Here is a 24,675-nt window from a genome sequence, read left to right as displayed (position 1 = left end):
GACTTTACCGGAAAGAAAACCGAGGCCCGGAGATAAGAGATCCAGCGTGAAAGAACTGTATCCAGCATTTCTTGTTCAAGAACTCTTGCTTTCTGCTCTGTGACACCATTTCTTCTTCCGTGAAGCCTTATTCAAGGCGATGGGTTGGCAGATGGCTTGTTGACTTAGCCTTTGAGTTCCACTTTCACTCTTAGTAATTGCATGGTCTTCACTGAGTTACTCATTTCCCAAATGCTGAGCATCTTGTGTGCAAACGGGCAGCGATACCTCAGGGGGGCTTGGTGACCCAGGCCTATAACCCTGGCCACTAGGAGGTACAGGTGGGGGAATAGCAAACCCACGCCTTACCTGGGCTACAGAGGGAGCTCTAGATCAGCCCAAGCAACTTAGGGAGCCACTGTCTCAAAATAAACAACAGGAAAACGAACAACAACAAAACAACAACAACAACAAAACCCAACAAAAACACCCCTGGGGATTTAGCTCAGTGGATCCCTAGCATGCTTGGGATCCTCTATTCAGTCCCCAGTACCATAAAATAAAAGAAAGCAAAATTTAAAAATTAAAAGAAAAAGGTGTATCAAATGTCTCAGACATAGTCAGGGTTTAGTGGATGCCAGTCCCTTACTTGGTCCCCACACTGCCTGTACCTGCCCCTACTCCCTGTCATGATGAACAGCTTCCACTTCTTTGGCCTAAACCAGTGCTCAACAGTGTGGATGCAGGAGACTGACCACTCACCCAAGACAGATCAAGATCAATGCAAAAACAAGAGCACGTTAGCTTCCCCGCCCTTAGCTACGGCTCTTTATCTATCTTCCACTGGTTGATTAGATGTTTTGTTTGTTTGTTTGTTTGTTTTCATTTTTTGAGATTTCTCAAAGTATACCCGCCAGGGTTTTCCCACAGCCCTGTGTGATGTGAATCTGAGCCCTCCTCCCACACCGAACCCTTCACTCCACATTCTTACCCCCCCCTGACCCCCCCATCCCCCATATCCATCTATAAAGAGACATGTGACTCCTTAAGGCCCAAATCACCATCAAAGGAATAGGGTTTTGCTGCTGCCTGGTTTTGAGACAGGCTTTCTATAGACTGGGTTGGCTAAGAATTTGCTATGTAGGCAAAGAGAACTTTGAACTTCTGATCCTTTGCCTCATCTCCCAAGTGAATTATAAGCATGTGACATCATGTCTAATTTATGTGGCACTGATGGTCAGATCCGGAGCTTTGTGAATGCTAAGCAAGCATTCTACCAACTTAGCCCCATCCCTAGGCCCTGGGCTCGCTCTTTCTTTCTTTCTTTTGTTCCTTTTCTTTCTTTCTTTCTTTCTTTCTTTCTTTCTTTCTTTCTTTCTTTCTTTCTCTGTGTATGTACAAGTACATGTACATGGTGTGTGTATGTAGAAATTTCTAGGAGCTGGATGTCTCTTTCTATCACATGAGTCTCAGATATTAGCACATCTGTTATAGCCTTGAACTGGAACTTTCCATCCTCCATAGGTGTGAAAAATAAATTTCTGTTGTTTATAACTTACCCAGTGATGTATTTTGTTATAACAGTTCAAACGGACTAAACCTGGGCCCGTTGTAAACACCGCCCCCCCCGAAAAACGTTTTATATTTTAGAAGGTAGAGAACAAATATGAATTATCCTTGTTTAAACAACCAAAATAACTTTGGAAGACTTCACTCTGGTGGGAAAGTTAGTATTAATTACCCAAGGAGAAAAAACAAACAAAACAAAACAACAACAACAAAAACAAGCCTCAATTAGCTGACTGACTCCAATGGGAATGCTTCATTAGTCCCATGGGGGATTTTTTGTGATTGGAAATGACCCTACTCTACTATTGTGCCCCAGTGGTGAAGTGTGTGCCACACAGCAGGCATGTGGCAGTCAGAGGACAACTTGGGGGAGTTGGTTCTCTCCTTCTACCACAGAGACTGAAGTCAGGCCGTCAGGCTTGGTAGCAGGTGACTTTACCTGATAAAGTGTCTCAAGGGCCCGGTTTTGTTCTTTAAGACACGATTCTTGCAACCCGGCAGCAAAAGGATGTTTGCCACTGATAGATTCAGGGAAAGGGGGATCACCGCCTTCAGGTGGAGTCCCACTGATGTGCTGGAGATCTCACCAGGCTCCCACGGACAATTCTAATCCAACGGTCGCACCTGCTTAAACTAAATGTGTCACAAAACAAACCCAATGATTCTGGGAGAGGGACAGGTAGTAACAACAAAGAGTAGGGGTGCCTGAGGGATGGGAAGAGTAATCAGCACACATTATATGTGTGTGCATATGAGTGCATGCATATGCATATGTGTCAACCAACAGAATTAATCAAAAAAATGTTCAAATCACACACACACACACACACACACACACACACACACACACACACACACACACACAGACACTGACCTGATCTAAAGCTGACTTTACCTTTACCCCGAGACTCTCTAGTTTCTGAAGGAAACAGATATTTTTTTTTTATCAGTTTATGCATAAGGATTCACATGTTCTCTGGTTCCAATACAGAAAACCTCTGATGGTGCGAGCCATGGATGTGGCATGGCTGGTCAAGTGGCTGCCTAGGATGCTGAGTCCTGGGTTCCAGGTGTAGTGCATATGAATGGGGCATGGTGGCACACACCTATAATCTCAGCACCCAGGAGGCAGAAGCAGGCAGAACAGAACAGACATGCATCACTACCACAGCACACAAGTGGGGATTCTCCTTCTACCATGGAGGCTCCAGGGTTGGGTTGTCACCTTCACCCAATGGGCCACCTCACCTATTCTTTTATAAATGGGACCTTGCATCATCCTGTGCACTCTTTGTTGTTGAGCGAGGTTTGCAATACCAAGGCTGAGATTGCACAAGGCATGCATGCCTCACCAAAATGAACACAGAGGGCTGGCTGGCAGGGCCTGGGCAGGATGGTGGGTGCATGGGCTGCTGACCTTTGCCTTCCTGTTGACTCTGTTTCTTAACAATTAAACTTTATTATACAACCCAACTAGCTTATACAAGAAGGAAAAAGGTTAAAGGGACAAAAGAGTGAATCTTCCGGTAGCTGTTCCACTTGACGGGTCCTTAGGTGTCTCTCTGGCCTGCGTGCTGGTCCAGCTGGTCCGCTGCCCCCGCACGCTCTCCCTGCAGCCGACTTTGTTATCCTCTCTTCCCAACTGCCTGAGTCAAGTGGGAAGGACCGGCTCCTTCTCCCGTTGAGGGTCCATTAGAAAGACAATAGTCCAGGTGGGGTTCCCAGGTCTGCTTCCTGAATTCCAGACCCAGGATGGCAACCAACTCAGTCTGTCACAAGGTATTCATGGGGTGCCCCAAGGGTAAAGCCCGCCAAGACTGCTCCCACCTGTGACAAAGCTTAATCCTTCCCACACCTTCCCATGGCTCAGGCCTCTTCCACCCTAGCCAGAGTTGGACAGGGCAATGGTCGGAGGCAGATTCTAGCTCAGCAAGACTCCAGAACTAACTGGCTCTTGGCTTTTTATGAAGTATTACCTACTTAAGGCATGCACACACACACACACACACACACACACACACCACATACACACAGAGAGAGAGAGAGAGGAGAGGAGAGGGGAGAGAGAGAGAGAGAGAGAGAGAGGAGGAGAGAGAGAGTTTGTAGAGAGAGGGAGAGGGAGAGGAGGAGGGAGGAGAGGAGGGGAGAGAGGAGAGAGAGAGAGAGAGAGAGACAGAGACAGACGACAGACCAGACAGACAGACAGACAGAACAGCATAACTCCACCTCTAAATATTTTCTTATACAGATTGACTTGCTGCTCCTAATGAAAAAATTCAACATTCTCCAAAACCTAAAACCATTGAGCAGTGACTAGGTGCCTCACGGGGGTGGGAATGCAAGTGAATAAAAATTATCTAGAGCTGGAAGGAACGACTTGGTGGTTAAGAGCACTGGTGGCTCTTCCAGAGAACCCAACATTCCATTCTCAACCCTCATAGGGCGGGGCCGCTCACAATCACTTGTAACTCCAGCTACAGGAGCCCTCACACCCTCTTCTGGACCGTTCACCAGACATGCAAACAGTACACAGACACACACTCAGGTAAGACCTCAATACACATAAAATGAAATCAATTTTGGTTCAAGAATTTTGGATAAGGGGTCATCCACCTTTATTTGTTTCTGGTTTTGTTTTGTTTTGTTTTGTTTCCTTTGAGACAGGGTTTTTTTTGTGTGACAGCCCTGGCTGCCTTGGAACTTGCTCTGTAGTCTAGGCTGGCCTCAAACTCAGAGATCCACCTGCCTCTGTCTCCCAAGTACTGGAATTAAAGGTGTGCACCTCCACAGTCTGGTTTTTTTTTTTTTTTTTTAATTTAAAATCACTTTAGTTAGTTTGTTAGTGTACATGTGTGTTTGTGTACATGAGCCCATGCCACGGTACTCATGTGGAGGTCAGAGGGCAAGCTGCAAGGGTCAGTTCTCTGTTTTTACTACGTGGGCCCTGGGAGCCAAACTAATCTTTCCCACATACTCCTACGAACTGGGGGCCGAGTCTTCAATCACAAGAGCCTATGGTAGCTATTCTCATTCAGACCACCATACTGTAGTTAAATTCATTTTAAAAAAGATTTATCTTACATGTATGAATGTTTGCCGACATCTGTGTATATGTACCATGTTGGGTACAGACACCCATAGGAGTTAGAAGAGGGTCTTAAATCATTTGGAAATAGAATTACAGTTAGTTGTGAGATGTATGACTTACCTTTTAAATTTTTTAATTTTTCTTTCTTTCTTTTTTGAGACATAGTCTCTCTATTATGTGGTTCTGACTGTCTTGCAATGAGCTATGTAGACCAGTCTAACCTTGGACTCTCAAAGATTCACCTGCCCCTGCCTCCAAAGTGCTGGGATTTTAGGCATAGGCCACTATGCCTGTCTGATTTATCTTTAAGATGCTTTAAAACATTCTTTTAAAACCAAGTCCTTCTGGAGGCAACATAGAGATGGGAAAACTACAGGGACAGAGTTTCTTGCCCATAGATAGTTAAAAATTTATGTACAATTAACATTTGCCTTGGGTTGCCTACACAGAGATGTTATCCCTTTTATATAGATATGTTTCAAGTATGGATGCTAAAATATTGTATATGACCTTTGAGTATGTTAGTTTTTTTCCCCAGAAGTAACTTTGCAATTTTTCAATAAATTTTTTACAATAAAAGACATGTTCCAATCCTTTGTATAATTCCCTGTTCCTTTTTTAAAAATTTGATGTCTGATGGCTTTTATTTATAACTTTATTGGCAAAAAGGAGAAGAACTTTAAACAGCCTGTAGGGCATTGAGACTGACATGTCAGGTTGAACAAGTCCCATTCTCAGAGTCCATCTAATTGTCCAAAGACGTACCATACTGAACCTGCATATGCAGTTTCCTTTGTCAAGCACAGAGCTCACCTTTCAGGCAGTCTTCAAAACATATAAATACAAAGGAAAGGAAAGCACTCGTTGAAAACAGCATCAAAAACAAAAACAAAAGCAAAACAAAAAACAACAACAACAACAAAACCGACAAAACCGGAAAGTATTTTAAGTGTGAATTTATTGTTCTTGGAAATTACACATACTCAATGAAAACCAAGAAGCTGGAAAAGCAGTTAGTGGACAGTTACAACAACAATCATCTTCTGCAGTGCCATTTTTAAAAAAATCTGTCAACTACTTTGAACTTATGGAGATGCAGTCAAAGTCAGAAGAGAAGATGCAGAGATAGTATTCCTTGGTTGGAGGACGGTATCCTCCAGAATCATCACGGAGAAGAGAAGAAACGAGCATCCTGTTGATGACATGAATTTCAATTCATGTTGATCATATTGGGCAGACCTAATTGTCTTCCTTGACTTGTCGGTGTCATCTTCTAAACCAAGTGGTTTAGTTCTTCTAGCTCACCAAGGTCTTCCCAGTGAATGGATTGTCATCAACAGAAACAGTATCGATGGACCCATTCTCTTGTCCTCCCCCTGTGCTGTCCTCATCCAAATCATGTCTTTCTCCGTTTTCAGTCTGACCCCGACCCCACCTCCCCCCCCATAGTTTCATTTAGTTTGGTCTCATCCTTATCTGAAACATATGTGCTGAGTCTTTCTAGACCTGGCTACAGTAATGTCTGTCTCCTCTACATCTCTGGCGACATACAGGCCCACATCCATGCTCCTTACACCCACAGAACCGTCGACCTCATCACCACCTGTTTCCTGAATGTACCTGGTATCTTCCGCTTCCTCTTCCTCCTTATTGGCCAGCTCAGGATGAAATTCAACTACTTCCCGGCCACTGATCACCAGTGCTTTCCCTGCTAAGAAGTCAGCTTTCTGCCTCTCCATATCTAGTTTATCAATCTTTCCTTGTCTTTTCCTTTTCTTCCATGCAAGAAAAGATTGTAGAATGATTTTGGTAACGTTTGGACCCAAGGCAGAATGTTATCTTTCAATGAGATCTTCTGATGAAATCTCATCTTCGTTCTCTTTTTTCTTTAGTCTTTTTAAAGGACAAATCCAGAAGGAAGTGCATGTAGATACATGCAATTGTCCCCACAATACATGCAATTGTCCCCACCCAAAACCCATCATGAAGTTATTTTTGATAGCTTCAAGGAAGTGTATGCACATTATTTGAGTTTTGGGCTCTTCTCGTCTGCCTCACCATGCTTCTTGCTTACTTCTTCCACCTTTTCCTCATCTCAATTGCCCATAGTGTCTTTTTCAAGTTCTTTGTCTCTTGCATCAATGTAAAACACTTTGTTTCTCACATTTTTCTTTCCAAAGTGAGGTCATGAGAGCCTTCCATTTATCTGTCTTAGTACACTGCCCTTGCTTTGAAGAATGCACACACCACAGATTTGGGATATGCACCTGTAGTGAATATAAACATGTTTTCGTTTTGATCCCAAGTGTGGGATAGGTATTGGATGTAAACATGTTTTTGTTTTGATCACAAGTATGGCATGGGGAACAGACTTGTGAGAGAATAGGTGATGTTCATCCACTTAGAAGTCAAACCACTTTGTGGGGGGGGGGAGGGGTGGCGCTTGGTTTTTGCCAGCTGAAAAACATCCTAGTACAGACTCTGAAAGGACACACACACACACACACACACACACACACACACACATGCCCGCCCGCGCGTGCACGCGATCAAAACAGGAAGCTGGGCTTTTTGGGTCTTGGTATTGTTTGGCTGTTCATCGCTGGACTTCAAGGCACTCCAAGAGAGAACCACTCCAGCGAAGGCTTCGAGGCACTGGGTTCTGGCTGCTGTTCCAGGTTCTGGCAGCAACTTTGCTGGTCTGCTGAAATCCTGCTGACTACGCCAGTGGACTCGCATTCAGGAACTGAATTCAACAAGTTCTACTTTTCCTGTTCCCCTAAATCTCCTTTCTCTCCTATCTAGAGTAGGTGGGTTGGGAGGGAGGTATAAGCATTTAAAGGACCCCAAATAAAGTAGGCTTGGAAAAGTTGGAGCCTATATGTACCTTTACTTATTTTTTCTGTGCTGCAACTACAGCTTTGAACAACTCATTTTCTTCTTGTAGTTCTTTCTTCTTTTCAGCTTCACTTTGTGCTACCTGACGTGGCTTCTGCTGACCAAATTTTACTTGATAAATGACAGCTTTAATACAGTTCTGTGGCTTTGCTCCTTTCTTACTATTTAGACCAAAAGTTTTGTCCTCAGTGATATCAGATATTTATGTTACAACTTATAACAGTATCAAAATTACAGTTATGAAGTAGCAACAAAAACAATTTCATGGTTGGGGGTCACCACAACATGAGGAACTGTATTAAAGGGTCACAGCATTAGGAGGGTTGAGAACCACTGCTCTAGAGCCAGCCTATGATCTCATTCATCAAAAAAAAAAAAAAGAAAAGAAAAAAGAAAAGAAAAGAAAAGAAAAGAACAAAGATCCCTTTGCAACCTATGAGCAACATCATTCCCAAGGCCTCCAAGGCCCACAAGCTGTTACTGCTAAGACACCCAGGACTCGTAGTGTGTCTTAGCCTTTCCCCGGACACCTTCCTATTAGCCAATGCGCCATCTTAAAATGCCTTCCTAGTAAGTACTTGAACTCACACTCAGCATTGTCCTGAGATCATCTGTTGTAATGAAGCCTGGAATGGAAGCTCTGCCTCAGTGGGGCCTCTGAAAAGGATGGAAAGGTGCTTCAGCAGCAGCATGGAGCTGTACCTCTGGCCCTATTCCACTCACTGCTGCTCACAGCCTTTTCTACCTGCTCCTCTCTGCTACTCAGCATGAATTATTACTTTGCCTCTCTGTATCTTTGTTTTCTTATTGGTAAAAAAACGAGTAGAGTGACTCAGTGCTTAAAGAGTACAGGACCTGAGTTCAGTTCCCAAAACCCATGTTGGATGGGTGGATTGCAACCATCTGTAACTCCAGCTCCAGGGGATTTAAGGCCCCCCCCCTCAGGTATCTGTGTGTGCATGCTGCACACACACACAATAAATAAATAAAATATTTTATAAAACAAAGAAAGTGATGCTTATTTTACTTTATATTTTGGAGAATTAAATGAAATTATGTATCTACATGGGTTTGTTCAAATGTCTGTCTAGAATTGAACAAGTATTCCATGAACAACAGTCATAATGGTAGCAGTAGTAATATGGGTCAATGTATACTGAATCCTTGCTATTGGCTCAAATGTTTTTTTCCCTTAGTGCTTGAAATTCATTATCATATCTACTCCTGACAGTAATCTTAATTGTGTGCTGCTAATATCAGTGTAATGCAAGGCACTGCCGGGCTGTAGCATAGCTGCCAGAGTGCTTGACTGGCAAACACAAGGCCCTGGGTTCAAGCACAGCAAGTAGCACTCAGCTATAGTGCCAGCACTTGGGATGCAGTGGATCGTAATAATTATTGGAAGAACTGGCCTGATTTATCAGCTGATATGTCTGACCTCACTTTGCTACCCTGTAACTAGTTGTCATTGTTTTCCATAGCTAAGACAACACAGAAAAGAGTATGGCCAGTGGTTTGGAGGTGAACAGGAGGTTCATTTTGCACCCAGCACTGTTCTGGATACTGGGAACATACCAGGCACCAAGACACTAAGATGCTGCTTTCTTTCTTTCTTTTTTCTTTTCTTCCTTTCTTTCTTCCTTTCTTTCTTTTCAGCAGATTATTCCTTTATTCCAAGCATTACATAGACTATACAATTAATAGCATGACCAAAATAGAGAAAACAAAAATGAAAACAACACGTCAATATGTATAAAAATATGTATATAAATTCAGTCTTGAATTCTGCTGGTACACTGTGAAATATTATTCTACCTCAGAAATTTGAGTTGGTGTCATGTTTTCACTGAACAAATAATTTTATTGCATTTACATTAGCTATTTACTTTAGTGACTCCTCAAAGTTTGCCCGTACACAAACAGAATGTTTGGCCTAAGCCTGTGTCCTCTAGATCCAAACATTTAATAACACATGACAAAACCTTAAGAACATTTCACCAATCCCAAGCAATGTCTTGTTTTGATTTATCACAGTGCTAGTTTTTTTTTAAGATGTTGATAGTTGGTACTGTCTTGCATATCACAAGAAACTTTGAATTTAAAAATTAGCATAATATATTAAAGGATATCCTTCTATTGGGAATTGTACTGAGCAGTAGATTCCATAATCATCTATATGCTGTTGTCAATTAACTATGTTCTCATATACTTGACTCCCAGTATGAACGCAAAGATCTATAAATGTTTACAGAGCACAGTAGGTCAAGAAACAATAAGTTAGCTCAAGAGAGAAAAACTAATATCTGACTATCAAGTGGAGTTACAATAACTCTCATTTCAAACACAGAATAGGTGCATATGTCCATCGTTTTAAATGAAGAAGTCCAAGAATTAATAAATCAACTCCTACCAGCTTATTCACGTTAGATGTCAGAACAATCGTATAGGTACATAAAACTCTAGCTGTAATTATTGTAAAGACACAAAGTGAATTCATGCCAAAGTCGGTTGGTCGTGTCTTTCATAGGAGGCTGTACAGCTCTACTTACAAAGGAACCAAGGATCACATGTATACACTTTGGAACTTTTTCCTATTACAAGTGGTAGTCAAACCCTTTCCTGCCATATGCAGGCTCGTGAGAAAAAGAACAGCGCAGAAGATCGAATCTCAAGACACTTTTCTTTTTCCGAGGCTGTCTGGAGCCAGACTCAGGGTTTCTGCAGAGCATCTGGCTCATGATGACCCATGCTGTTTGCTCAAGGACTACACTCCATGGGGGCAGTTGGCTTCTTCCGGTTTGGGAAATAGCACAAACCATAGTTCTGCTGGGAAGTTTGAGGACGGTTGGTCATTTTGGTGAGGGACACAGGAGGCAGATGATCATAGTGCGGAGGGAGAAGGTACAGAAGGATGGGGAAGGGTTTCCCCTTGAGGCATGCCCAGGAACACAAGGAGACCAAAAGACCTTTTGTTAAGGGGAGAGAGTGTGCTTTAGAAATGTGATAACAAGGCGTAAGAGGTAGCGGGAGCCAGGTGACAGAGAGCCTTGTAGGTAATGTCATTTGGGGCTTTATTCTAGAAGCTGTGGGGAATCAATTACTCCCTGGAGAGGGATCTTGATTGTTTTGAGTTTTGGAACAGGTCCTCTGGCAGCCATCCCATGAAGAAGAGGTTGTGAGAGGGGGCAAGACAAGACTTTCTTTGGGGCTGTTAGAACTCAGTAAATGAGGGCCTGCACCCTCAGAGACAAGGCCGAGGCAGGAGAAAGGGCACAGAGAGGAAATTCACAGGAATTGGTCACAGATGGGATGTGACAGGATGGGAGAAGTGGCTGTCAGTTATACCTCCTTTCTTCAGCAAAGTGGGTAAATGGCTCTGCATTTCACCCCCCACAGTAAAGAAACCACCGAACAGAGAAGTCAGCACTCTGGGAGAAAGTGGCAGGTCAGTTTTAGGACACAGTGAATTGGAGATCCTTGGGAAATATTTAACGGGACCGCTTAGAAGGTCGTTTGGAGGTGCTCTTTCCTAACAGAAAATCAGTTTTGTTGGAGTGACAGCCCAGTTCAAACTCTCTGCCTGTGTCCTCAGATTCTCTGTCATGGTTTCTGAGCTCCCAAACGGCAGGCAGCTTCTGGCTGAATAGTTCTAAATGGATATTCCGGGGCGAAGGTGCTGGAACAGATAAAAAAGGACATGTCCACCTTGGTATGTGCCTTTAACCCTTGTCCTTGCTCTTCCTTCCTCCTGCTGGGTCACAGCTGGATGCTTGGGCAAGCAGTAGCTATCCTGGGGTGGGGGGGGGTACGGGGAGGGTGCTGAAAGCTCTGTTGTAAGAGCAAGAAAACTTTCTGCATTGGGCAGCTGCGGTAGGAACTTGGAGCCTCACTATTTGAGGGAGAAAAATTCTTTAGTTAAGATTCTGGAGCTATTTTTCTGTCTGTCATTTGTAGCAAACTCTGATCTTAATTGGTTCAAGAGCTAAAGGCCCGGAGACAGATGTGGGTTAGAGATTGCGATTCAAGCCAGCATCTAGGTGGTAACTGACAGCTCTGAGGTAGATGTAAAGAATAGGCACTCAAATGTGCAAACATGTGCATCAGTGGTCCTTAGGAGCTTGGGGATGAGAGGACTGGCTCCTAGGTGATGCTGAAAGAAAGTATCCCTGTTCATAGGGCAAGAATCCTTAGGTTATTTTGATGTTGTTGACATTTCTGTAATCTCACTAAAAATGAAACAGTAAATTTGGGGTTATTCAGTGAATATTCAACCTTATGACAGTATCTTGTTATTAAGTTCAAGGTGCTTGAGCAAAGGTTTGCTAACTCTGGTCCTGTGTAGTGATTATCTTCCAGGGTGGCATATTTGGGGGCTCAGGTGCTGATCTGGGAACCTCTGCTCTCCTCTGTTTCTCACAAATCAGTGAGCCTGGGAGGTCTGTCTTGGAAAGCCCATGTAAGAATGGCTCAGGGTTGTGGTGCAACTGAACCCCACAAACTGGTCAGACTTCGTCAAGATTATTGCTACAGCTCCTTGACTTTCCTGATTTTTCTCTTCTCCCCATCTTGCCCCTTTCCCCCACTGTAAGACTTCTCCAGAAACCTGGGAACCTATCTTGCCTAACACACATATTTGGATGTTCTCACCCGGCTCCCGCCTCTGCGTACAAGCACGGCACCTTGTTCTGTTTGCCTCTCTCTGCCCGTCAAGCCCTTGCAGGCTGGTTTTCTTGCCAGAAATGTCTTTCCACACATTCTCTTACAGACTGCCCTACTCATGGCAGCCAGATTCACTTTGCTCTTTCCCAGTAGCTGGGGATGGCTAGAGCCCAGCTTTCCATCTTGACCGGCTCCCTTAACCTTTCCTTCAAGTTCCTTTCAAACCTCATTGGTTTCTATGTGTTAATAATCTGGGAACGTGTCCCTTCTTAATCACTAGTGCTGTTGACTAGGTCAAGAGCTTCTGGTCTTGCCCAGTCATGTTGGTCTGCCCCCTGATCCCCTTCAGCAAGTGTACCCCACCAGCGTTATCTGCCCTTCCTTCAGAAGTGTCCCTACATTAACGTTATCTACCCTCCCACTGGCAAATGTACCCACATCAATCTCTTGCTTAAAATCCTTTGGGTGCCAAATGAAATTATTCCTGCAGATCTGACAAGCCTAGTTTCTCCATACCAGATTGGGGGGGGGGGCGGTGAAACCCAACACAGTGCTGGCCTTGGAGAGGCGACAGTCCTCTTGTTAGCTCAGCTCAGACCCCTTCTGAGTTCCTGGAGGATCCAGGCACAGGAGACACAAATATAGCCCTCCTATTAGACTGCCTACATCCTAACTATTATCTAGGTTTCCCTAGGGAGAAATTCCTAATTCACCAGGTCAGTTTCAGCATATGGATCAAGGCAGTACTCGATTTATAGGTCTGTTAGATTTCAAAATTATCTAGGAGCAGGGTGCATTAGGTATGTGCCATCGGGGTTCATAGGGTATGTATTTTTCTCCTCTTCCATTGCCTACAATATATCTGATTGTAGATATTTATGGAGCATTTATTGCAAAATGAATTTGCTACCTTACATGATTAAGGTGTCTTGTCATATTTCATTTTGGCAGTGAAAATATAGGCGTGGTGCTCTTTTACTCTGCTTTCCCACCGCTAAGGCTAATAGATGTCCAACTCATTTTTGCCAGTTCCCATGTAATATGGTTGTGTGCAAGTGTGAGTGTATTTGCTGGCATGGTGTGCGTGAGTGGGTGTTTGCTAGCCAGAGGTAAACTTCAAGTGCCATTCATTTTCCATTGTGAGGGGGGAAGAACAGACTATGGAATGGATTTCTTTGTCACTTTGGGGAGCAGTAGTCTGTTAGGCTTTCTAAACTGGAGGGTTTTTTTTTTTAACTGAAAAGTAAATATAGGAGTTGAAGAGCAGGCTTAGTGGTTAAGAGAACTGGCTGCTCTTCCAGAGGACCTGAGTTGAATTCCTAGCACCCATGTGGCACCTCACAATTGGCTCTAATTCTAGTTTGAGAATCTGATGTGCTCTCTCCTCTGGCCTCCTTGGGGAGAGTACACACACACATATACATACATACATGCAGGCAAAACACCCACACATAAAATAAAAGGAAACTAAGAAAAAAATGGAGACAGTGTTTCTGAGGAGTCCTGGCTGTCCTGGAACTTGCTTTGTAGACCAGGCTGGCCTCGAACTCAGAGATCCACCTGCCTCTGACACTTGAATGTTGGGATTAAAGGTATGAGCCATCACAGCCTGGCTTACCTAAAAATTTAAAAAAGCAAATATAGATATACCTATTTGAGTGACATCTCATTGTGATTAATGGTGCCCACCTTCCCTCCATACCACCCCTCCCACCCGCCCGTCCCCACCTGGTTATAGCTCATCTGACTCGAAAATAGCAATTATATAATCCTTGATCTAAATTCTTTTTTCATACAGTGTGGCCAGGCAGAATCTTGCAGGCTCCAGCTCCACAAAGAATGAGAAGCAAAGTCTCTATTCGCGGAGACTTGAGTGTAGGGTAAGAACAGAGGGCAAAGGGCTTGCAGACGTGAGAGTTAGGGAAGTCTTCAAGAAGCTGTATTTTAAAGAAAAGGGAGGAGTTGGCTAAATTCAGGAGCAAAGGCAGGACTATGGAAGTTGAGGAGTCTTCACAACCTGGGGAAAGTTTGATGGAGTTGAACACAAAAGGCAACAGGATGTATCTATTATTTTTAAGTTTTTACTTATTATATTGTGCATGTGTGTGTGCACGTGTGAGTGTGTGCACGCTCGTGTGTGTGTTTGTGTAGACACATGTGCCATGTTGCCTGCATGGAGGTCAGAAGATGACAATTTTATGAAGTCAGTTCTCTCCTTGTATTTTTACTTGTGTGTGAGATGGACTCAGCCTGCCCCTGTTTGCATGGTAAATGCCTTTAGCCAAACCCATAGCCATCTCACGGACTTGTGTTTGTGTTTTTAATAGCTCAGTCTGGAGGCTAGGGTGTATTCCAGTCCTGATGCTGGAAGCAGCAAGAGGCCATTGGTTGGCAAGTGAATAAAGCTCACTTAAGGAGGCAGAAGACGCTGTGCATAGACGCCTAAAGGAAGTCACACACTTTTTAGAGCTTTGTCAAGTGTGCACTTTTAAAATTTATTTTATTTATTTATTGGTTTTTCGAGAGGGGGTTTCTGTGTAGCCTTGGCTGTCCTAGACTCACTTTGTAGACCAGGCTGGCCTCGAACTCACAGAGATCCGCCTGCCTCTGCCTCCCGAGTGCTGGGATTAAAGGCGTGCACCACCACCCGGCTCAAGTGTGCACTTTTAAATGATCCGAACACCTAGTTTTATTCTGTCCATTCTGAGTTGTTGTCCCGTTCCTTTGTCTGCACAGGACACTCAGAGTGGCTTCCTGGCATCTCTGGAGCCGGCTGGGGATGCTGTTTCTAGTCTCCTCGTTTGAGCCCCTTGGGCCAGAGTCAGATACTAACTTGCCTCACTGTGCAAGTTCAATCTAGTCTGAGACTTGACATAGAAAGGTTGCACCTCATTCTTGTCCCAATTAAACCAGACCGCTCCCACACTAATAGAGGCTTGGTCGCGTCCTGACAGCAAAAAAAAAAGGGGGGGGTGCTGGACGCTTCCCAACCTTGCTAGGGGAGCGTCGAGGTCGGCCAGTCTACCCCACTTCCCTAACTTCTCTGTTGATCACAACACACGACATTCCCCACCACCTCTTCAGGAGCCTTCCTTCTCTGGGTAAGCCCTGTCCGCTTGCCCTGACGCGTGGGCGGGGCGGGCTGTTCGGAGGGCGGGGCGTCCCGGAGGCGCCTGGGCGGGGCCTACTGCTTGGCAGGTTCAAGTGACGGCTCTAGCCCCGCCCTTGCTCATCGGGTAAAGGAGGAGGGCGCCGGCGAGGAGAGAGCGTGTTGCCTGAGGCGGCCGGGGAGCGGCGGAACAGAGTGTGAGGCAGCAGCGGCGCGATGGCTCCGGCTGGAGACCGCCCAGGCTACTGGGGCCCTACGACCTCCACGTTGGACTGGTGTGAGGAGAACTACGTGGTGACCCTGTTCATCGCTGAGTTCTGTGAGTGGGGCCTGAGGCGGCGGGGGAGCGAGGGCGCGCCCTGAGGGCAGGCGCGGCGAGTGGAGAGCGCGGAGGGCGAACCTGGCCGCGAGGGGTAGTAAGCACCAGGCCGGGCCCGGGAGCGGCAGCTGGGTGTGCGCGGCCGAGGAAAGCCGGGCAGCCGACGAGGCCGCGGGTTGTGCCTGGCTGGGTTGGCTTCAGGGGGCCTTCAGGTTAGGGACGAAAGGGTGTGCGAGCCGCGCCTGGACCTCAGAGGAGAGCGTGTGAGCTGCGCGGCTGGCCATAGGAGTTCGTATGTGAGCGCGGCTGCTGCCAGGCCGGGCACTGCCCGCCCCCCCAAACCCCCTCCCCCCCGAGATCGGGCATGTGGGAGGTCTCTGCCTTGAGGGCCCTGAACGCCTGCCGGGCTGCAGCTAACCGACCTCAGCCAGCCGGGCATGAAGAAGGGGGGGACCCTTACAGGTTTCATCCAACCCCCAATCTGGGAAAGTCTTCAGGGCCCGTCCCCTTCATCTCTCGGTTCTCTTTAGATCACGCTCACCTCCAGGAGACAGTTTCTCAATGCTGAATCCCACCCCCCCTCCCGCCCCCACTCCCATACCTACTTCCACCCTTACTTGGTGTCTTCAAATACCAGAGATCACTGTCCATCTTACACCAGAAGTGGTAGCCAGAGCACCTGATCACTACCTTCCTCTTCCAGCCGCTCTCCCAAGAGCACGGGACTTAACTCTCCTTGCTTCCGCTCTGCATCTCGCTCATCAGGACTTTCTAGGGGTTAATGGTCATCTGAGGACACTTATTTCCATGAATGCACTTTCAGAGTCACAGATTTGCTGCCGCTGGACCAGCTTTTGGGTTTTCGTGTGTGTGTGTGTGTGTGTGTGTGTGTGTGTGTGTGGTGTGTGTGTGTCCTAGATAATTATTCCTGCCTTGGGTCGGGGTGCTGCCATTTCTTCCATTCAGTTTGGTTAGATTTTGAAAATCGTGTTTGATCGTCTTTTTCTTTCTTTCTTTTCTTTTCTTTTTTTTTTTTTTTTTTTTTTTTTTTTCTATTTTGGTTTGTTTCTGGCAAGGAGCAGAATAGTCTTTGGTTGCTACTGCCTTCTTTTGAATGGACCCACTTTATTAGGCCCTGAGGCAAAATTCTTAGCTAACATTCTGTTCTTGAGTCCTCTTGCAGGGCAAGTTTCATGCCAGGTGATCTCGCAGTAAGTCTTGCAGTTTTTAGAGCGTTTGTTAATCCCAGGCCCTTGAGACCATGATTTAGATTGAATGTCACTTTTTCTCAACTATTAGTTTAAATTAATAGTTTTTATGCAGTAAAGGGGAAAGTGGGCAAAGGGATCATTTATAGGGTAATTACTTGGCAACCCAAACATTGGCAAAGGAAGCACTTCGGCAGTTCGGTTTTTAGATAGATTTGGCAAGAATACCAGAGGCCCATGACCACCAGGGAGACTTGAAATCGTGATTTTGAAGCTGGGAGTGTGTAACTTTTTATTTTTCCCATCTTAGGGGGTCTTCACATATTGGATGGACTTGGAGTTCATTTTTTTTTTTTCTAGAACGTAGAATTAGAAGAAAATAACTGCCAAGGGAAAGAGTTTTGTTTCAACTTAAGAGAAAACTTTCTAACTAGTGATACTGGCATGGAACAGGTTGGCATGGGGGTAAGGGAGCAAGAGCTTTCTGTTACTGACAGTGCTAAAATAGGTGTTGGTCACCTACATCGTTTATTTTTAGGAATTGTGCGGCAAAGGAACTAGCCTTATGCAGTTTTATTAATCTACATTAGTAATAAAGACTTTTAGTTTAGAGCCAAGGTTTTAGGTTACAATCAAAAGAGAAAACTGGCCATTGAGTCATGTGAATGTGAGAGAGGAGGAAGATACTGTGTTTTAGCAAAGAGCTCTGAGAAATGGGAAATGGCCTTACTTCTTCATGTCCTCAGAAGAGGAAACTGAGTAGTAGACTGTCAGAGGTTTTGACATAGCCATCAAAAGGGTTGCTCGAAGAGAGGGTAAATGAAGGTGTTGGCAACTCCTCATGTGTACACACTGGGAGAAAATGACCTGAAGGAAGTTGAGACAAATTTACCATGTAACATAGTGATGAATATCTATCATAATCAGAGTATAGGGTTTTGGCCTTTGAATAATATCCAGATTTAAAAAGCTGAGTGTGTTGCTGCGTGCCTATAATTCCAGCACTTAGGAGGTGAGAGCAGGAAAATCAGGAATTCAAGGCCAGACTATGCTCTATGAAACACTTTATCAAAAAAACCAAAATAAGCAAGCAAGAAGGCAAAAACTGACTAATAACACTATGTACAAATATAGCTGTAGCTCCATCTTGTTTACATTAGTGAGTTTTAATGATAGTATTACCAAGGATAATAATAGTTATTATGTAAGTACTCACTGTGTACCACAGTTTGTTAAGCCCTTGATATGTATCTCTCCTTTGAGTTTTGCAGTAATTCTATGAAGAAGGTATTATTATACCCATTACACAGATTAAGAACTTGAAATGTTTGCTAACTTTTTATTTTTATCTTGTTTTGTTATGAGAAAGGAACTCTATGATAGCCCAGGTACTCCAGGGATTCAGTGTGTAGTCTGGGCTGACCTCACACTCTTGTTACTCTTCCTGTCTTAGCATTCCAAGCGCCAGCATCACAGGAGTAAGACACAATCCCTGAAAGGAGAGTATATTTCTTGTATTTTTGGTTGTGAGCCTAGCCTTTAATGGTTGAACCATCTCCCAGCCCAGGGACACATATTTCTAAGAAATAATTTATCTAAGGTTGCAATAAGTTGTATTGAAATAGTATTTAGGTTAAGATTGCCTTCTGAATATATTATATACTTATCCTTCTCCATCATTACTTTTATTACACTTACTCTTTTCCCCTTGCATTCAAATGAGAAGAACAGACATGAAATTATATAACAAGAGACAAACTGGACAACCATTCAGGGTATTCAGCCGTCTTTTGGCATTACATTATGTTTATTTTGGATAATAATTGATAATAATCTACCACTGTAGATGTGACAGTGGTAACTCTCAGTCCTGAAAAGCTATCTTTCAAATATCAGCCCATATTGATTCAAACTTTTTTTTATTTGAAAATATTGTAAGGACCAGAGGAAAGGATAGAGAGTCTTTAAATAACTTATTTTTATTTTATGTGCTTTGGTGTTTTGCCTGCATTTATGTCTGTGTGAGGGTGTCAGATCTTGGAGTCACAGACAGTTGTGAGCTGCCATGTGGGTGCTGGGAATTGAACCCAGGACCTTTGGAAGAGCAGTTAGTACTCTTAGGCACTGAGCCATCTCTCCAGCCACACCCCCCACCCCAAGAGTCTTTAGTTATGAAACAAGTCCCTTGATGTGCCAGAAGTTGTAGGGATAAGTGGTTCCTGTTTTGTATGGGGCTATACAAATGACAATGCAAGCTAAAACTGGGCGAGGGATATTTTGTTGTTTGTTTATGTGGTGGAAGGGGTGCGTGTGTGCCACATGGAGGCCAGAGGATAAGTTGTCGAGGTCAGTTTTTTCCTTCCACTACATGGATTTTCAGGGACCAAACTCAGTTTATCAGGCTTGGTGGCCCCAAAGCAATCTTATAATCAGTAGTTGAAAAGTTATAGTTGTTTTGTAAACTTTAAAAGCTTTTGTCAAACAGGGCTGGCAAGATGTCTCACTTATCTAGTGCTTGCTGCCAACCTTAATGACCTGAATTCAGTTCCTAAACACATAAGGTGGGAGAGAACTGACTCCCACAAGTAGTCCTTTGACCTCCACATGTTCCTCTGTTAACACATGCTCAAGAGTTTTATTTCTTTGTAAAATAACTTATCAAGTGTAGTTTAAACAGTGCTTACCTTCTCATTTGCATAACTTGGAGTGATTTTACTTCTTGTGCATTGACAAATTCTTTCTGAGTTTGGATAATTTTTTGTTTGTCTTGGGTTTTCTTTTTGTTCTTTCTTTTTTGGCAGGGGAAGGGTGGTTTCAAGACAGGGTTTCTCTGTGTAGCCTTGGCTGTCCTGGACTTGCTTTGTAGAACAGGCTGGCCTCGAACTCACAGCGATCCACCTGCCTCTCCCTCCCGAGTGCTAGGATTAAAGGCATGCACCACCATGCCCTGCTGTTTGGGTTTCAAGGCAGTCTTTCTCTGTGTAGTCTTGGCTGTGCTGGACTCGCTTTGTAGACCAGGCTGGCCTTGAACTCATAGAGATCTGCCTGCCTCTGTTTCTTGGAGTGTTAGGATTACAGGTGCGTGTCAATGTTCTGGGCTGTGTTTGGATAATCTTTTAGTGTTTTATTTGTTGCACTCTCCATGTTGTGAAATATCTCCAAGAATTCTTTTTAATTAGAACTGACTTAGTTTTGTTTGTTGTTGGCCATTGCCATTCTTCTGAGTTATCGTCACTCTTTTTCCCCACAACTGTTGATAAGTTCGCCTTGACCAAGTTCCTCAGGCAGTACGTCTTTAGCCTCTTAAGCCATATCAGCATCAATATTTCGGTGGTTTTCTGTTTCTCTTATAACTCTCTACATTTGTTGGCATTTCTATCAACTGGAGTTTGTTTCTCTGCTGCCCATGCCCCATTGTTGGCCAGTTATTCATGGCTTTGAAAGTGACCAGCTTTGAAAGAATTAAGTTAGTTGGTCATACACAAAAAAAAAATGATGTAATTATATGTAGGTTGAAGATTTAGCAGTGAAGCTTGTAGCATTTATTTGGATTGGTTTTATTTAACTAAATTCTGGCAAGTTAAAATATGAACATATTGGAACTCTGCTTGCTAAGTGAAGATTGTATATTAATTCTCAAAACATTCCTATTAAGTAGATGATGCTACCCCATTTTTTAAAAAAAAGAAACTAAGTCTGAAAGAAGTTACCTCCTCAACAGCATAGAGCTGTGTCACTAATAATAGTGGCAGAAATAGTACTCAAACTTACGTCTGACAACTTTCTACCATGGTACACATTACAGAAAGTGGCATTTCAAGTACTAGCAGTTTAATGGAAGAAATGTTGCCTAAAGGAAGAGGAGAGTTTGTTTTATTATTGCCTCACTGAAGAAATTACTCAGGAAGAAATTATTTAGGGAGCTGAGTTTGGTGGCTCATGCCTATAATTTCAGGACTTAGGAGACAAAGACAGGTGAGTCAGAAGCTCAAGGCTGTTCTTGGCTACAGAGTTAGTCTGAGGCCACCATAGGCCTTTAAATTTTTTTCAGAATATATCATTTATTCAGTAAAATTTATTGAGCTACTTTGTCATTGTCTTAGACTGTAAACTGTTATGTACAGGCAGCCTCTCTGTCCATGGTAGTTGGAAAGGCCAGTAATATATAGTCATTCTTTCTGTCCCCAAGACTAGAGATTGAACTTAGGGCTGCATGCATGCTAGAGCTGCATCTATATATCTGTACCTATATGTCTACGTTTCTACCTACCTGCCTGTCTATCTATATCTACCTATCATCTATCTACTTATTATCCATCCATCTATTTATCTATCTATCCATCTATCTGTGTGTGTGTGTATGTATGTATGTATCTATCTATCTATCTATCATCTATCACACTGAGCTCAATTTGAGACAGATTCTCACTAGTTTGCCCTAGCTAGTCTTGAAGTCACTGTGTGTGGTGTGTGTGTGTGTGTGTGTGTGTGTGTGTGTGTAGTTCAGACAGGCCTTGAATTTACTGCCTCAGCCTTCAGAGTAGCTGTGATTGCAGGCTTGAGATACCAGGCTTGTTTAGTACACTGCTCCTTTCAAGTGAAATTCATTTAAAAATATTTGATAGAAGAATGTGCAAGAATTTACACTTTATAGGAGTTATTTATAAAAAAGCTAAAGAATATTTTAAAATTCTTAGTTATGTCTGTTATCTGTCAGAGCAAGATGTTTGGCCGTACCCTTACTGATGGAAAGAATGAACGGTACTCACAGTATGACTTATCTAACCATCTCCCTTTTGTTCTGACGTTGGGATGGTTTGAGCTAAGTACTGTTTCTCCTGTGGATTTGTTGCCACTCTTCAATCCTATTTATAGGAAGCAGGTGGAAGGCAGTAGGCAGTCCTCAGTCTCCATGGCTTTGTTTTAAGATTAACTTAGATGGGAGAAAGGAGTTTGTTCTTTTCCTCTGTAGCTCAGGGTGAAAGGCTTTAGCCAGTTGTACCTCATACAAACATCACTAGGGTATCTGGTTTCTTACTTTTGTTTCCTTTCTTTTTCTTTTCTTTTCTCAGGCTCCTTCCCTTTTTCTTGAAATAAGTGAGTATATGTTAGGAATCTTTTAATCCTGGGTCTCTGTGGGCTGGTAGAGGTGACATTCCTGTCATCTTAAGGAAGATAATTCTTCTGCTAAAATATTTATTTATTTATTTATTTATTTATTTATTTATTTAGTGTGTATGTGTGCATAAGCACGTGACGATCAAAGGACACCTTGTGAGAGTCAATTCTGTTTTCTACCACTTGTGTCGTAGAGATTGAACTTAGGTCCTCAGACTAGGTGGAAGGTACCTATATCCACTGAGCCATTTCCTGTGCTCCAGGAAGATTCTTTACCTAAGGAAAAGCAGGCAGGCAGTACTTCAAATTACAGCTCAAAAGCACAATAAGTCAGCTGAAGAAGGAAGGACAATGAAAGATCAAATTTAGTGTACAAAAAGATTTAGGTTTAATATGTCCAACTCAGAGACTGCAAGTAAACAGTTTTGGGTGTTGTGGTCAATAGATTTATGGGTATATTGGAACAGAACAAAATGATACTTAACTAAAACACTGAAACAGGTTTATAAAGAGTTGTAGATATGCCTACCTTTCGACACTGCGACACACCAACACTGCACGATCATCTACAATGTTTATTCTTGTGAAACACACAGTTGAGTTAAAAACAAACAAACACAAAACCAAAAAATTCCTCAATGTTTTCAGCAAATTTACAATTTTGTGTTGGGTTACAGACATGTTTAGAACTCAACAAAATGACAGAGCCAGAAAGAGACAGTAAGAACAGTTATGGTGACATGCAAGTCCTGGGAGTTTTACTGTGGAGAAAGCAACAGGATCACAGAAAGGCCAGTATACCAGAGTCTGGAACTTTGCTCCAGTTCAGGCTTGTGACTTTGGGTAAATCACTTATTCTCTGTATCATTTTATTTTCTATAAAATGTCCCTTTTGAACCCAGGACCTCAGGCATGTAAGATAAGCACTTTACATCTTGAATGTTTGAGCTTGTTTATTTTACTTTATGTATACGGATGTCTTGCTTGCATGTATGTCTGTGTAACACTTGCAAACTTAATATGCAATGAAGGCAGAAGAGGACATCTGACGCTAGAGTTACAGACAGTGGTAGTAGGCTGCTGTCTGGGTCCTGGGAATCCAACTGGGGCCCTCTGGAAGAACAGCCAGTAGTACCTTTAATCACTGAGCCAGCTCTCCAGCCTTTCAACTTAATGGTTTTTGTTTTTGTTTCTTTTTGGGTGAAAATTTCAAACATACAACAAACTTGAAAGAATGCTGAATGCTTTACGTTAACATTTTATTGTACCTCTTTTATAACATATCTACTCTCTGCCTACCATTTTATTTTTGACACATTTCAAAGTTAAGTTCCACTTCCCCTAAAACCTTTCACATTGTTTCATTATATAAAGCTCACTTTTTATGTGTTTTTCTTTTGGAATAAAGTCTTCATTCAGTGGAATGCATAAATATTAAACTTATATTTGCTGAGAAGTACATACAGCTGTGAAACAGAACCCTGTCAAGACATGCAGCTTTGGGTTAGGGATATTATAGCGCTGTGGTGGTCAGTGTTGAGCATGCCTGAAGCCCAGGGATATTATAGCACTGTGGTGGTCAGTGTTGAGCATGCCTGAAGCCCTAGAAGCTTTATGTTTTCTCCAGCGAGTGTTGGTGGAGAGGAAGAGAAAGATAGAGATCTTTGCTTGACATCAACCTCATGCGACTTCTGTGTTAGTAGTCACCTCCTCCTCCCTCTCCACTGAAACCATTGTTCTAATTTTTCCCACTCCCATAAGGTAGCTTTGCCTGTTCTGGAACTGCATAGAAGTAGAATGAATCACCTAGTATTTCCTGTTTGATGTAAGGATTCTTTTGCTCTGCAGAATGTTTTTGAGACTCATCTGGTTGCTGATATTGATAGTTTACTATAAATGAAGTACAGACCCATTTTCCTGCTCAGGTGGCCAGCTGACTTTTTGGGTTTTAGTGATTATTAATAGAACTACTATAAATATGCTTGAACACGCCTATATGCATTTTGTTACTTTGTTATTTTCTATTTATTATTTTGACATGTATTGCTGTGTAGCCCTGGCTGACCCTGAGGTTGTGGCAGTCTTCCTTCCTCGGCCTAAGTGCTAGGGTTGTGGGCTGTGTCACCATACCTGCCCAATAGATGCATCTTTTTATTTTTTGTAGGTAAATCCTTACAATTAGAATATTTAGGACATGAAGTTAAATATATATTTTGTTGCATTAGAAACTACCAGGGTTTTCTCAATTTTACACTGATAGTTTTTGTTTGTTTGTTTTTTGAGACAGGGTTTCTCTATGTAACCATGGCTGTAGTAGAACTCACTCTGTAGACTAGCTTGACCTTGAACTCAAGAGATCCACTTGCCTTTGCCTCCTGAGTGCTAGGATTAAAGGCGTGCACCACCACTGCTCAGCTCTAGTTTTTCTTTGTTTCTTTCTTGTTTGTTTGTTTTGGCTTTTTTTAAAAGACAGAGTCTGGCTATGTAGCCCAGGCTAGCCTTGAACTTTCTCTGCAGTCCATTACTGGCCCTCTGTCTACTGGGAATACAGGCATATGCCATCGTGCCTGACTTACGTATACAACATCTGGTCCACATCATTGTCAGTATTTAGCTCCAGTTATTTTCAGTTTAACCATGGTGAATATATACTAGCATGCCATGCTATCTAGTTCACTTATTATAGGTATTCAGTCTTTTTTCACTTTTTCCTCCTGTGCACACTACT

General features: G+C 43.2%; 1 protein-coding gene and 1 pseudogene across 1 annotated transcript in view; one reads left to right on the top strand and one right to left on the bottom strand.

Moving 5' to 3' along the window:
* Window positions 1–5,932: 5,932 nt before the first annotated feature.
* LOC127191966 (zinc finger CCCH domain-containing protein 15-like) lies at window positions 5,933–15,259 on the bottom strand (annotated as a pseudogene).
* A 159-nt stretch (window positions 15,260–15,418) lies between these two features.
* Acer3 (alkaline ceramidase 3) overlaps window positions 15,419–24,675 on the top strand; it is a 97,497-nt gene continuing 88,240 nt past the window's right edge. The window contains exon 1 of the mRNA XM_051148993.1: window positions 15,419–15,621. Coding sequence (XP_051004950.1) covers window positions 15,519–15,621 — 103 coding nt within the window. The 5' untranslated portion in view covers window positions 15,419–15,518. The remainder of the gene's footprint in view (window positions 15,622–24,675) is intronic.

This window comes from Acomys russatus, chromosome 7, assembly GCF_903995435.1.
Source record: "Acomys russatus chromosome 7, mAcoRus1.1, whole genome shotgun sequence".
NCBI lineage: Eukaryota > Metazoa > Chordata > Mammalia > Rodentia > Muridae > Acomys > Acomys russatus.
Note: the sequence above shows the minus strand (reverse complement) of the source record. Positions and strands in the feature narration are given on the sequence as shown.